Here is a 16,435-nt window from a genome sequence, read left to right as displayed (position 1 = left end):
AAAAATTTTAAACGAAAAAAAGTTGTACAGGATCCGTAGCTTTCATTTGCTGTAGCAACGTTTCCAACTTCAAATACACAAAATTCTTAACTCCCTAAAGTAGGGAATATAAGGGTACTTTTTGGCACTTTTCGTAATTTCTGCCCCATTTTAACAGATAGAAGCTTCGAATTTCAAACAATGCTTACATATATTACAATGTTGTCTAAAAAATCGTAGAGATCGGTCTATATATAACTTATGTCACATATTTGCAACGCATCAAGGTTGCGTATTTGCCATAACGTAGCAAATGCAAAGCCGTATATAATTTTTTCGAGAATGCAATGCTAAATATCTATTTCTTTTGGAATGCAATCCACAAAGCATGTTTTTTTATCCAAATTGTGTGGTATATTTACAGGCGCGCATCAACAGAGCCTAGTTACATTGGATTTTTAGCAGGGCTTTATTTAACAATGCCTCGGCTGTTCACTACTAGTTACTTACTTACTTACTTAATAGACGCTTAACCGTTTAAAAGCTATAAAACAACGAAATATTTTTTATGTACTCATTATGCATGAAGTTGCTCAAGATAAGCTTGAAGTGTGCTTCAGTTTGATGGTATAGGAATAGCAGACGAATCTTTTCTGATTGGAACTCTTTATTTAAGGTATTGTCATGGATATTAGCATCACTAAGCTATGCCATGCTAAGCGATATTTACGTCAATAATCAAATCATGTATACACATATATAAGGCAGCCGAGAGATGTCACACACAGATGCATTTACTTATACGCCTATGTATGCGCGCGAGACTGTAAACTACAAACATTCACATCAATAATTCAATCATTATGTATCTACATAAACGAAACAATAATTGCGTCAACATATATGTACCATGTACGTATACGAGCAGCGGAGAGTCAATGCACTAACACATGCATATATCTGAGAAGTTTGAGAGCTACTGGACTAGTAGATTCTGGAAGCGCCTAAAAGATGTATAAAATTGTGCAATTTTAGTTATAGCTGAGAAGTTTGAGAGCTCATGGACAATGCTAGTAGATTCTAGAAAAATGCGAACGAGGAAACCAAAGAGTATAAAAGGCGACAGATGTAGAAGCGCTGTAATTCAGTTCAGTTTGAGTTGAGCTATCAATCAGTTAGTGATTAAGCACGCGATCTGGCGGCCAATAGTAGAGTTTCATTTGAGTTATGAATCAATTTGGTTATTAAGCCAGCGAGTAGCAAAGTATAAGTGTTATTGTTAAGTACTTTAATAAAGGCCATTTTTCCATTATTCAAAGTTGGAGTTATTTATTCAACAGTTTAGTGATTCGAACTTAGCAGAGGATTGCAAATAAGAGAATTTGCAGCAAATTCGTTACAATTGGTGTCAGAAGAGGAATTGTTGAGTAAATTCCGAAGATTGGGAATACAACTTGGACATGGCAAAGTTCAGTGAATTGAAGATCCAGCAACTGAAGAAGGAGTTGGAGAGCCGTGTGGATTGAATACAAGCGGCGTTAAACTCGAACTTCAGGCACGGCTACGAGAGGCAATGGAAGCAGAAGGAATTGATGTGGACGAGTATGTGTTTTATCCTGATGGGGACGAGACAACAACAAAAATTGAAGAGAAAAACGAAACATCGCAGACAATTACCAGCACAGACTTGAACATGATATTGGCTGCAATAACTGCTCAAACATCGACAGTAACATCCAAGATGGAAGCGCAAGAGGCACGTATAACAGAAATGTCATCACAAATATCCACCAACATGTCATCACAACTAGAAGAACAGAAAACGTATATGTCATCTCAACTAGAAGAACAGAAAACGTATATGTCATCACAGATGAAATCCCAAGAGACACGAATAACATCGAAGATTGAAGCACAAGAAATGCGTATGTCAGAAATGTCGACACAGATTACATCGAAGATGGAAGCACAAGAGGCACGGATATCAAATTTCAGCACAGATATCATCGCAGATCTCTGCTCAACTGGAAGAGCTAGAAGGACGTATTTCCTCGAAGTTGGAGGCGCAAGATACAACAATTTTACAGTTTGAAGAAAAAATCGAGGCCGAGGTGCATGCTTTGAGAGGACGTATCGAGCAGTTGCAACTAAATGGCCCAGCAGTATCAACTAGTAATCCAAAGGTAAAAACACCATCCTTTGACGGTTCTGTTCCTTTCCAGGTCTTTAAGCTACAGTTTGAGAAGACCGCAGCAGTGAACCAATGGAATGCTGAAGATAAATTTGCAGCTCTGTTCGTGGCACTGAAAGGGCCTGCCGCGGAAATCTTACAGACCATCCCAGAGTACGAGCGGAACCACTACGAAACATTGATGAGCGCTTTAGAGAGACGTTACGGAAGCGAGCATAGGAAACAGATATTCCAAATTGAGTTGCAAAACCGCTACCAAAAAGCAAATGAAACATTGCAGGAGTTTGCTTCAGATATTGAAAGATTGGCTCATCTTGCAAATGCGGACGCACCCGTGGAATACACTGAAAGGGTAAAAACCCAGAGCTTCATAAATGGCATACGAGATGTGGAAACGAAGCAGGCTACATATGCGAATCCAAAACTAACGTTTGCTGAAACGGTATCGCATGCACTGACTCAGGAAACAGCCTCACTTTTGAGTAAGCCAGCGTACAAAGCTCATCGCGTGGAAGTGGAAAAGCCAGACTGGGTAGACGCAATTTTGGAAGCATTGAAGGGTACGCAGCAGAAGAATAATGATGCAGTCAAATGCTTTAAGTGTGGAAAGCCAGGGCATATGGCGCGTTATTGTAACACCAACCCTAACAGTTCCAACAATGTGGGTGGTCGTAAACGCAGAGCAGAAGGAGATGAGCAAATCTCCAAGACAAATCAATCGTTAAACTAAAGCAAGTCAGCAACAAGGGGCGACAGCTGACTCCCTCAATTGAATGCCCCATAATCTCTATCTCACAAATTGGAAGAAGGTCGAGCAATCTTACTGTCGGAGGACATGTGGGTGGAAAGGAACGTTTACTGACTGTAGATACGGGTGCATCTCATTCCATCATTCGAGCGGATTTAGTCAACAAGAAGATAAGACCATTGCTAGGAGCAATATTGCGTACAGCCACTGGAGAAGACACCCAGGTAATTGGAGAAGTAGAATGTGAAGTAGCAATTGGGAACGTCACGGTACTACACAATTTTATAGTGGAAGGTATTGTTGATGAAATCATAACTGGAGTGGACTTCTTAATCAACCAAGGCATCAACATCGATATGCAAAGCAAGACGATGCGATATAAGAACATGGATGTGCCACTTAATTTCGGCTACGAGAGAGGCTACAGCAGTAAACGAGTGCTGGTGGAAGAGAGTCAGCAAATACCACCAAAATCAGAAGCAGTCATCTGGGCAAAGGTTGATGGAGATTGTGGGACAAACAAATTGTGGGTTGTAGAAGCAGCAAATAAATCAGCACTGAACATACTTGTAGGAAAAACCCTGGCTATGACAAAACAAGATGGACGTATTCCGGTAAGAGTACTCAATGAGTTCAAGTCACCATTCAATTTGACCAAAGGAGCTATTTTGGGAAGATGCCAAGAGGCCGAATTAGTTATTAACTGTGAACAGCTCCAGGAACACGTTTCATACAGAAATACTGATCTTTCAAATGATATCACGGCATGGACGCATGGGCTAGAGGAAGCCTATCAGAGTAAGGCAAAACAACTGCTCATAAAATACGCGAACATATTTGACCAGGATGGTTCCAAACCAGGCCGCACCAATGTTGTCAAACAACAAATTGACACTGGAGATGCGAGGCCGATCCGTCAAGCTCCACGTAGTGTTCCACTGGCGAAGCGGGAAGTTGTGAGTCAAATCATACAAGAATGAGTGACAGCGGCGTCATCGAACCATCAGCTAGTCCATGGAGCTCACCGGTAGTACTTGTAAAGAAGAAGGATGGAAAAATGAGGTTTTGCGTGGACTACCGGAAGTTGAATGACGTTACGAAAAAGGAAAGCTACCCGTTGCCAAGAATTGACGACACTCTGGACGCGCTATCTGGTACGAAATGGCTTTCCACACTGGACTTGAAAAGTGGCTACTGGCAAGTTGAAGTGAAGGAGGAAGATAAAGAGAAAACAGCCTTCAGTGCCGGTGATGGTCTTTGGCCATTTACAGTGATGCCTTTTGGACTTTGTCATGCACCAGCTACTTTTGAGAGACTCATGGACCAGGTACTGAAAGGACTACATTGGAAAACATGCTTCGTGTACCTGGACGACATCATCGTATTGGGAAAGAGTTTTGATGAACATCTTAAGAACTTGGAGGAAGTTTTCCAGAGAATAGCTGGCGTTGGTCTGAAGTTAAGTCCCAAAAAGTGTACGCTGTTTAAAAAGGAAGTAAATTATTTGGGCCACAAAGTAACGACAGAAGGTGTCTGTACAGCGAATGAAAAGATAGAGGCAGTAAAGGATTGGCCAAGACCACAGAATCTGCATGAATTGAGAAACTTCCTTGGGCTGTGCACATATTACCGCCGATTTGTACCAAATTTTTCCAGCGTAGCCCATAGTCTCAACGAGCTAACAAGAAAAAATAAAGCTTTTGAATGGAAGAAGGGGCAAGAAGTAGATTTCCAAACATTGAAAGAGCGGTTGTGCACTGCCCCAATGTTGGCATACCCGATTCCAGGATCAACGTTTATTCTAGATACAGATGCGAGCGGATATGCTATCGGAGCCGTTTTATCACAACTGGTCGATGGACAAGAGAAGGTAGTTGCATATTACAGCCGTTCAATTGGAAAACCAGAGAGGAACTACTGTGTTACGCGGAGAGAGCTGTTGGCATTGGTAGAGTGCATTAAACATTTTCACAAATACCTCTACGGCCAGCGATTCCGTGTCAGGACAGATCACGTAGCGTTGAAATGGCTTCTGCAGTTCCGTAATCCGGAAGGACAATTGGCACGGTGGATCGAGCGACTACAAAGCTATGACTTTTCCATTGAGCATCGAAAAGGTAGTACCCATGGAAATGCTGATGCAATGTCACGAAGACCATGTAGTCTGGAATGCAAGCACTGCTCAAAGGCCGAGGCTAAAGAAGACATTATAGATATCCGGCTAATGACTATAACGTGTACGGATGAATGGGACAAGAAACAACTAAGAAAGTGTACGCTAGAAGATACAGATCTGTCACATGTTATGCAAGGGCTCGAACGAAACGAAAGACCAAGCAGAGAGGAGATGTCAGCAGAGAGTCCCATTGCGAAGTCATATTGGACACAGTGGAACAGTTTAGAATTGATATCCGGTTGCCTGCATCGAGTACGGGAGAGTGAGGATGGTCAATGCAAGAAGAAACTGATAGTTGTTCCCAGAAAGAGGATTCCTGACGTGCTCAGCGAGCTGCACAATGGTCCAAGTGGAGGTCATCTTGGAATCACGAAGACACTCGAGAAAATTAAGCAGAGATTCTATTGGGTTGGTTGCCGTCAGTCGGTCACCGAGTGGATTGCCAATTGCAAGGTATGCAAAAGAGCGAAAGGGCCCAAAACCCGAAGTCATGGCCAGATGAAGCAGTATATTTCAGATGCACCATTTGAAAGGATCGCCACGGATGTCGCAGGTCCATTTCCTACTAGCAACCGCGGAAACAAATACGTACTGGTGGTTATGGATTATTTCAGTAAATGGCCAGAGGTATACCCAATCCCAAACCAAGAAGCAGAAACAGTAGCAGAAGTGGTTAAAAACAAATGGGTTGCAAGGTATGGTGTACCAATGGAGTTACATTCTGACCAAGGCAGGAATTTTGAATCAGCTGTGTTCCAAGAAATGTGCAAGAATTTGGGCATTCGGAAAACACGGACAACTGCATTGCTTCCTCAGTCCGATGGTATGGTGGAACGTTTCAATAGAACATTGGAGGAGCATTTAAGGAAAGTAGTAGACAAGTACCATAAGGACTGGGATACACACATATCATTATTCTTGATGGCCTACCGATCGGCAGTACATGACACAACGGGCCAAACTCCCGCAAAGTTAATTTTTGGCAATGACCTTCGACTGCCAGCTGATTTGAAGTATGGGATAGATGCCGATGCGGAGAGGAATGTCAAGATATCCACTGGTGTCTTGGAAGAAGAGCTGAGAGAGATACACAATCTGGTAAGGCAACGAGCAAAGATTATGAGTTGCAAGATGAAAGCGCGGTACGATAAAGCAATTAATTCGGAAGGGTTTCAGGAAGGAGATTTGGTGCTGCTATACAACCCACAACGAAAAAAAGGTTTGTCCCCGAAATTGCAGTGTAACTGGGAAGGTCCATACAAAGTTGTAAAACGGATCAACGATGTAGTGTACCGCATACAAACCACTACCAAACCACGAACCAAAATAAAAGTGGTTCATTTGGAGAGATTAGCAGCGTTTAGATCGAGAGATTTGTCTGATCGGAGCGATCAGACTTAGGTGGAGGGCAGTGTCACGGATATTAGCATCACTAAGCTATACCATCACTAAGGCCATGCTAAGCGATATTTACGTCAATAATCAAATCATGTATACCAGGGCCATTCAAAACTGAAAGTGCATCTGTATTAGTGAGAGGGCAAAGGTCGCGATGATCGTGCGGGTACATTGATTTTTCATTTAGTCGCTTACTAGCAAGCAACGGACATGTTTATCGCGCATAATTTTTCATACATATTTTGATACCGATCTGCCTATACCCACCACTGATGTTGCTACGCCAAGTGCCAAGCGACGACTAACTCAATTAACGACGACAGAGCGAATCATATGCGTGTGAATTCAGAGGGCACAATTGTGCTATGAAATGAATGTTCCTGATGTATACACATATATAAGGCAGCCGAGAGATGTCACACACAGATGCATTTACTTATACGCCTATGTGTGCGCGAGAGACTGTAAACTACAAACATTCACATCAATAATTCAATCATTATGTATCTACATAAACGAAACAATAACTGCGTCTAAATATATGTACCATGTACGTATACGAGCAGCGGAGAGTCAATGCACTAACACATGCATATATCTGAGAAGTTTGAGAGCTACTGGACTAGTAGATTGTGGAAGCGCCTAAAAGATGTATAAAATTGTGCAATTTTAGTTATAGCTGAGAAGTTTGAGAGCTCATGGACACTGCTAGTAGATTCTAGAAAAATGCGAACGAGGAAACCAAAGAGTATAAAAGGCGACAGATGTAGAGGCGCTGTAATTCAGTTCAGTTTGAGTTGAGCTATCAATCAGTTAGTGATTAAGCACGCGATCTGGCGGCCAATAGTAGAGTTTCATTTGAGTTATGAATCAGTTTGGTTATTAAGCCAGCGAGTAGCAAAGTATAAGTGTTATTGTGAAGTATTTTAATAAAGGCCATTTTTCCATTATTCAAAATTGAAGTTATTTATTCAACAGTTTAGTGATTCGAACTTAGCAGAGGATTGCAAATAAGAGGATTTTCAGCAAATTCGTTACAGTGTTTATAATTTTAAGAATATGGGCGAGGAACAGCATATATGCTTTTATTTCGGGATCTGACATTAAATTTGCTAATTGTATTGCACTAACGCCACTTACTTCGAGACACGCACAATGTTACACGACAAAGCGACCTGTGTAAAACCGACCAATAGCTGTCGGCTCTGTTGGTGAGAGTTACTGAAAATCGATTTCATTCACAGGGTGTTCAAATAAGCAAATTTTTTATCAGCGTTGCGTATTATTATGAAAGTAACAAAATTCAAATCAAAGTACCAAAATCGTGACGCCTCGCCTAAAGAGGACCAAAATTGAAAAAAAGGACCAGCGGACCAAACGGGCTTGGAGCGGACCAAATTTGGTCGAAATGGACCCAAAGTGGCAACCGTGGTTGACAGCGAACAACCACACGAACTGCATTTCTTTGTAAAAATGGTTACAATTTTTGGTGGCACTGAACATTTTAAGTGGCTACAATTTCACAGGGCGAAGTGAGAATCTTAAAAATGTTTGTCCCTGAAACTGGAGATATTTTCGTGTAGAAAAGACATCACCATTAGTTTCTTGACTCTCCGATTAGCGGTGATTAAATTCTACACATTTTAAATTTGTCGTCTTGCCAGACTAAGGGTGGATATTGGCGATTTAGTTTTTGGCTTCGATACCATGAAGCCAATACCGAGGCCGATATCAACTCAATGAGTTAACACCATTGCGCCATCTGACGCAACTGTGTTTTGACGCTACGCCACGATACCATGCCCTACCTAGAGCCTAGAGCAACCACGCCATATGCTAGCGTAATAAGGCCAAGAGAATTTTTGGCGCTGCTTAGTTGTGAGTTAGCAGGGTATCACCCCGTGCACTCTAACACAAGTGTTATTGGCGTTACTGACGGCATTGAGTGGAAGTGTTGACTAGCAGCAAATCTCGATAACAGATGTCTCCCGCTCATTACGCTGCAGCTTCCGATTACCGAATTATGCTGCAACTTCCGATTACCGAATTACAGATGTCGCTTACCAGTCATATTACAAGTACTAAATGTGGCGTCGCCCAGGGAAAGTAGCACAGAGAGTTACTGGCGTTACTAGCGGCATTGAGTTGAAGGGGTGACAATTAATGTTTTGTCGAAGATGGGTTTGTAGACGCCTGGTATTACAGGCGTCATTAAAAATTCAAAATAAATAGGTAGCTGTAAAACTTTTTTGCGAGGCCCCCTCAGGCGAGAGGCCATCGGCAATGGCCGAAGTCGCCGACGCCTAGCGCCGCCACTGCTCCCCACGCATTGTGGTGCGCATTTGCATCTGCGCCTATGACCAACGGCCCTTTGCGCCCTTCTTCATGTACTAGCCTTTTGCACTCCATCGGTGGAACCTCCGCAGCATGGGCCATGTAGCAGGACGCCAGAATAAATGCCTGCTTATTCCTTTGCTCAACAGCCACCACTGCGAGGTCCTCAGTAGTGTAATTAGGCAGCATATATGAATGCAGCTGTTTCCTTACCATACTCGCACCCGTCCTTCCGTTTGCGCGTAGTAAAGGCCAAACCTGCGCGCTAAGATCAGAAACCTTTCCTCCAGATGGGAGCCACGGCTCCTGGAACAGCGCCACGTCAAACGAACACTCCTCAAGAGTTAGGAGGAGTTCGTTCGACGCCACTTCACTGTGTTGGAGATTTATCTGTATAACTCGCAGCACCATTGGGCTGTTTGTCCCCCTCCAGCACCTTCGTCGTGACGTCGTCGCACTCCCCTTACCCTTTTGGTTTAGAGTATTCGAGGCCCCCTTCAGCCTCTCGTAGCTGTTGTGCCGGGTGTTCCTCTGTGCGAGTCACAGCACCATTTGGTGGTTGGTCCTCTTCTAACAGCTTCGTGGTGACGTCGGCTACCTCCACCTGTTTTTTTTCTCTTAGGCTTTTGAGGTCCTTTTCGACTTCGCCCACCTCTAGCGTGTTAGGATTTTTATCCTCGGGACTTCTTTTCCTAAGTCGCATGTAAATTTTTCATGTGCAAAAGGACATTTTTCCAAGCTGCATGTACAATATATCCTCCGCCTGCTTGTTTATTTGGAACATGTAGAACTGACCTTCCTCCGTAGGCCGAGATACAGTAAGCACCTTCCAATCTTGTGTCGGTATGTTCGGATTCTGATTATACAGAAGTCGCAGTGTATCCTCCGACTTCATCACGTATGGTATCTACACCTTAACTTTTGGTACCGTGAAGATTTGCGCTTTAGCCACAACCTCAAACAGCGCGTTCGTGCCTCGCCTTGAGGTTTGGAACCACTTCCTCCAGCCACCGCAAGCTCGCGATGTTGTCGCACGCTATCATCTTCACACCATTATACCATCCCATATATTGATTCCTCATATTTAAAACGTTGATTTTCTTTCTCAGTTTCTTCCATTAACATATTCTCAACAAGAGTCATTGTGAGATCCTTTTCATCTCGCGGCTCTAGCGCCGTGATCAATGTATCATGTGCTCGGTAAACTACAAGACAGACCAAGCATCGTTTGCATACGTACAGCTGCTTATCCGAACCATTTCCGTATCTTTAACCGCCGGTTCAATAATATTGAAGCATCCGTGTCTCTCTGTTTCCATGAGGCATCTGGAGATTCAGGAACAGGACTTTCAAAGGCATCCCAAACCTTTTCCTTCTTCATAATAAGCTGCATTCTATATTTCCATAGCTCGTAGTTATCGCTATACAATTACGTAATCGCCAACTTACCGAGAATTACCGAACAAACATGTTACAAATTTAAAAAATTTCACAATACAGTCCTATAACCTATTGCAAAAATATTAACTTGTAATAAAACAATTCTATATTTTGTAATCAGATTGAAAAATTCTCAGTTTTATAATAATATATCTAACAAATACAAATGACAACTATATTTTTATAATATACAAAAAGTATATACAAATGTAAAGCAGATATTAATCATATATATTTAAAACTTAACACTATACATATCTAAAGCATGGTTCGTGACAGATCGATTCGAGTGAATTTACATTAAAACCGTAGGTCTCTGCAATTGTCTTGTATTCTTTTATGACTTCCTCGGATGGATTAGAGCGTGTTGTATAAACCCAAAGCATTTCTAAATTTTGGAAGAGAAACTAATGTTATAAATATGTTTATATGTGATTTTTGAATGACATGTAAAATTGTGATTACGTTCGCCCATTTGTCCTGCATTTTTCGAATTTTATTAAAGGTAGAAATGGATTTTTGAATTCTAATCTATTACGTAGACTTTTGGTTCAGGGACTATTTTGAAGAGAAGTGTGGAAATGATTTACCCACATCCCCTTTGGAATTTGGTTTGTTATCGAAATTATTGCGATGCTCAATGTCATTTTTTTTTTCGTACTTTCCACCGTGTATAAAATTCAACAAAACAACTCTCTTCATCATCGGATGCATTTATCTATTATCTTCCAGTGATATCGGCAAGTGTAAATGTTTTGTAGAAAAAATAGCTAAAACCTATTCCAAATACAAATACACAAAGCCCAACAAAACAGCTGTCTTTTGCTTAATGTTTGACGTATCTTAAATTGAGAGTTGGTGAAAATCCCATATTAAAAATTTGCCTACCAATTGTTGTTTGAGTTTATTTCTAGAGCTAATGTTGCAGGTTTGAGAACAAGGCTAACTTTAATTTGGGATTTTCAATTAGAATTCTCAAACCCATCACAAATATGGCCCGAATAGTATGGAATTAGGGTTGCCAGATTTTTATTTCGTGTTAACGGGACAAAGCTCAAATTTAAGCCAAATTCCCGGGATTTTTAAAAATTTCCGGGGACAATTGAAAAAAAAGAAACGCCTATAAATTTGTATGAGTTTCTCATTCGGCGAAATAATTTTTAGATAGAATTAAACTTTTTTAACTCATTTCTTCATACCAAATATTTTTATGAAACAGGCTAACAATTAATACGTTTACTGTGTTTAATGCGAATTCAATATTCTATGGGTTCTTTTTTCAAACGTTATTTTAAAACACAACACTTCCCCATGCAAAGTGAATATTTAGGTGTGGGAAATGTCAAACATTGACCTTCTTCAGAACCACAGTAGGGATGAATTTTTCTTCTTTACAGAGTTGCATGCAGGGATGTCCCGGCCAATACGGCACATTTGGCAACGCTGTGTGGAATCAAGACGATTTTCTTACATGTTTCTTAAGTTGTAGAGAATTTTTATACCCAACTGTACTTGTAAACAGGGTATTATATTGGATAACGGTTGGTTGTACAGGTATAAAGGAATCGAGATAGATATAGACTGCCATAAAAATCATCAATATCGAAAAAATATTAGATTGAGCTATGCCCGTCTGTCCGGTAACATGAAAACTTGAGTAAATATTGAGATATCTTCACCAAATTTGGTACACGAGCTTATCTGGACCCAGAATAGATTGGTATTGAAAATGAGCGAAATCGGATGATAATCACGTCCACTTTTTATATATTGTTACGAATATTAGCAAAACTAAGGAGTGCTGCCATCTCCAGGCCGATGCTAAGCAGTGACGTGAATTCACATCAATAATTCAATCATTATGTATCTACATAAACGAATCAATAATTGCGTCTACACATATGTACACATTCCGACGAGCAACATTTACATACAAGGCAGCGAGAGATGAGATGTCACACACAGATGAATTTACTTATACGCTTATGTGTGTGCGGGAGACTGTAACCTACAAACTCACATATGTACATCTGAGAAGCGCTAAAAAGTAGACAATTGTAAACAAGTAGAAACTAATGAGAACTATACACACACGAATATAGTTGGTAAGTTCTGGAAATGGAAGAGCCTAGAAGTATGCAGCGTAAACTATAAAAGCGGGGCAGGCGAGTAAGAAGGAATTCAGTTTTGATTTGAGATTTCGATTAAGCGCTATCTAGCGAGCTATAGCAGAATTATTTTGAATAGTAGAGTTTCATTTGAGCTATCAATCAGTTTGGTTATTAAGCTTGCTATTCGTTGCAAAGTATAAGTGTTATTGTGAAGTACTGTAATAAAGGCCATTTTTCAATTATTCAATATTGGAGTTATTTATTCAACAGTTTAGCGATACGAACTTAGCAGAGGGTTGCAAATAAGAGGATTTGCAAGCAATTTCGTTACAATATATAACATTTTGGAAAACACAAAAAACCTGATTATTTAGTAAACAATACACCTAAATGTTGAAGTTTGACAAGTGGACTAATATTAAGACTCTTGATAAAAATTTTAACAAATTTTTTAAAATGGGGGTGGCACTGCCCACTTGTGATAAAATCAATTTTACAAATATTATTAATCATAAACCAAAAATCGTGAAACCTATCGTAACAAAATTCGTGAGAGACGTTGCCTTTACTATAGGGAATTCTTTGAAAAAAAAAATTTACGAAATGGGTTAAAAACCACGCCCACTTTTATATTAAAGATTTTTCAAAGGGTCGTGGACGAATAAAATAAGCTATATCTTTACTAAAAAGAGCTTTATATCAATGGTATTTCATTTCCCAAGTGGATTTATAACAATAATTAGGAAAAACTTCAAATTTAAAAAATGGGCGTGGCAACGCCCCTTTTATGACTAAGCAATTTCTTATACTCAGTTGAGCAGAGCTCACAGAGTATATAAACTTTGATTGTATAACGGTTGGTTTGTGTATATCAAAATCATCAGGATCGAAAAATAATTTGATTGAGCCATGTCCGTCCGGCAGTCCGTTAACACGAGAACTTGAGTAAATTTAGAGGTATCGTGATCAAATTTGGTATGTAGGTTCCTGAGCATTCATCTCAGATCGCTGTGTAAAATGAACGATATCGGACCATAACCACGCCCACTTTTTCGGTATCGAAAATTTCGAAAAACGGAAAAAGTGCGATAATTCATTACCAAAGACGTATAAAGCGATGAAACTTGGTAGATGAGTTGAACTTATGACGCAGAATAGAAAATGAGTAAAATTTTGGACAATGGGCGTGGCACCGCCCACTTTGAAAAGAAGGTAATTTAAAAGTTTTGCAAGCTGTAATTTGGCCGTCGTTAAAGATATCATGTTGAAATTTGGCTCTTATTACTACATGTATGCTTAATAAAAATTAGCAAAATCGGAGAGCGACCGCGCCCACTTTTAAAAAAAAAAATTTTTTTAAGTCAAATTTTAACAAAAAATTTAATATCTTTACAGTATATTAGTAAATTATGTCAACATTCAACTCCAGTAATGATATGGTGTAAGAAAATACAAAAATAAAAGAAAATTTCAAAATGGGCGTGGCTCCGCCCTTTTTCATTTAATTCGTCTAGAATACTTTTATTGCCATAAGTCGAACAAAAATTGACCAATCCTTGTGAAATTTGGTAGGGGCATAGATTCTGTGACGATAACTGTTTTCTGTGAAAATGGGCGAAATCGGTTGAAGCCACGCACAGTTTTTATACACAGTCGACCGCCTGTCCTTCCGCTTGGCCGTTAACTTGATAACCTGAGCAAAAATCGATATATCTTTACTAAACTTAGTTCACATACTTATCTCATCTCACTTTATCTTGGTATAAAAACTGGCCGATATCGGACTATGACCACGCCCACTTTTTCGACATCGAAAATTACGAAAAATGAAAAAAATGCCATAATTCTATACCAAATATGAAAAAAAGGATGAAACATGGTAATTGGATCGGTTTATTGACGCAAAATATAACTTTAGAAAAAAACTTTGGTATGACACCTACCATATTAAGTAGAAGAAAATAAAAAAGTTCTGCAGGGCGAAATAAAAAACCCTTGAAATCTTGGCAGGAATACTGTTCGTGGTATTACACATATAAATAAATTAGCGGTACCCGACAGATGATGTTCTGGGTCACCCTAGTCCACATTTTGGTCGATATCTCGAAAACACCTTCATATATACAACTTAGGGCCACTCCCTTTTAAAACCCTCATTAATACCTTTCATTTGATATCCATATCGTACAAACATATTCTATATTCACCCCTGGTCCACCTTTATGGTGATATCTCAAAAAGGCGTCCACCTATAGAACTAAGGCCCACTCCCTTTTAAAATATTCATTAACACCTTTCGTTTGATACCCATATTGTACAAACGCATTCTAGAGTCACCCCTGGTCCACCTTTATGGCGATATCTCGAAAAGGCGTCCACCTATAGAACTAAGGCCCACTTCCTATTAAAATACTCACTAACCCGTTTCGTTTGATACCCATATCGTAGAAACAAATTCTAGGGTCACCCCTGGTCCACCTTTATGGCGATATCTCGAAACGGCGTCTACCTATGGAACTAAGAATCACGCCCTTTTAAAATATTCATTAACACCTTTCATTTGATACTCATATCGTACGAACAACACATTCCAGGGTTACCCTAGGTTCATTTTCCTAAATGGTTATTTTCCCTTATGTTTTCACCATAGCTCTCAACTGAGTATGTAATGTTCGGTTACACCCGAACTTAACCTTCCTTACTTGTTATGTTTCGGGATCCATAACTTGAAGAAAAATTAGTTCAGAACAGAACCATTTGTAATATGCATACGCAGCCTTGTAACATTTTTAAGAACACGAAACAAACAACAACAGCATTTCAAGTGTACAGATGGGTATGTAATGTTCGGTTTCACCCGAACTTTGACTTCCTTACTTGTTTAAAAGAGTGTTTGGTCTCCTAAGATGAACAATGCAGAAAATCAAATTGGGAGCTAAATTTTTCTACACCTTTTGGAAATTTTTGTTTTGTTGCTTCCACGGTTGTATTGCCGTTACTGGAATGGGCGAAATCGGTTGAAGGCACGCCTAGTTTTTATACACAGTCGACCGTCTGTCCTTCCGCTCGGCCGTTAACACGATATCTTGAGCAAAAATCGATATATCTTTACTAAACTCAGTTCACGTACTTATCTGAACTCACTTTATATTGGTGTAAAAAATGGCCGAAATCCGACTATGACCACGCCCACTTTTTCGATATCGAAAATTACGAAAAAAGAAAAAAAAAAGCCATAATTATATACCAAATACGAAAAAATGGATGAAACATGGTAATTGGATTGGTTTATTGACGCAAAATATAACTTTAGAAAAAAACTTTGTAAAATGGGTGTGACACCTACCATATTAAGTAGAAGAAAATGAAAAAGTTCTGCAGGGCGAAATAAAATACCCTTGAAATCTTGGCAGGAACACTGTTCGTGGTATTACATATATAAATAAATTAGTGGTACCCGACAGATGATGTTCTGGGTCACCCTGGTCCACATTTTGGTCGATATCTCGAAAACACCTTCATATATACAACTTAGGGCCACTCCCTTTTAAAACCCTCATTAATACCTTTCATTTGATACCCATATCGTACAAACACATTCTAGAGTCACCTCTGGTCCACCTTTATGGTGATATCGCAAAAAGGCGTCCACCTATAGAACTAAGGCCCACTCCCTTTTAAAATACTCATTAACACCTTTTGTTTGATACCCATATTGTACAAACGCATTCTGTAGTCACCCCTGGTCCACCTTTATGGCGATATCTCGAAAAGGCGTCCACCTATAGAACTAAGGCCCACTCCCTTTTAAAATACTCATTAACCCCTTTCGTTTCATACCCATGTCGTACAAACAAATTCTAGGGTCACCCCTGGTCCACCTTTATGGCGATATCTCGAAACGGCGTCTACCTGTGGAACTAAGAATCACGCCCTTTTAAAATATTCATTAACACCTTTCATTTGATACCCATATCGTACAAACAACACATTCCAGGGTTACCCTAGGTTCATTTTCCTAAATGGTTATTTTCCCTTATGTTTTCACCATAGCTCTC

The 16,435-nt window shown here is 39.9% G+C and overlaps 2 protein-coding genes across 7 annotated transcripts in view; one reads left to right on the top strand and one right to left on the bottom strand.

Annotated features, from left to right (window-relative positions):
- Positions 1–16,435, top strand: part of LOC137241140 (tropomyosin-1-like) — an 857,608-nt gene that overhangs the window by 446,708 nt on the left and 394,465 nt on the right. The window lies entirely within an intron of this gene.
- Positions 10,369–16,435, bottom strand: part of LOC137241147 (uncharacterized) — a 49,770-nt gene continuing 43,703 nt past the window's right edge. For both annotated transcript variants that reach the window (XM_067768443.1, XM_067768442.1), the window contains exon 6: positions 10,369–10,654. In XM_067768443.1, coding sequence (XP_067624544.1) covers positions 10,515–10,654 — 140 coding nt within the window. In that variant the 3' untranslated portion in view covers positions 10,369–10,514. The remainder of the gene's footprint in view (positions 10,655–16,435) is intronic.

The sequence above is a fragment of the Eurosta solidaginis genome, chromosome 2, assembly GCF_040869045.1.
Source record: "Eurosta solidaginis isolate ZX-2024a chromosome 2, ASM4086904v1, whole genome shotgun sequence".
NCBI classification, from domain to species: Eukaryota; Metazoa; Arthropoda; class Insecta; order Diptera; family Tephritidae; genus Eurosta; species Eurosta solidaginis.
Note: the sequence above shows the minus strand (reverse complement) of the source record. Positions and strands in the feature narration are given on the sequence as shown.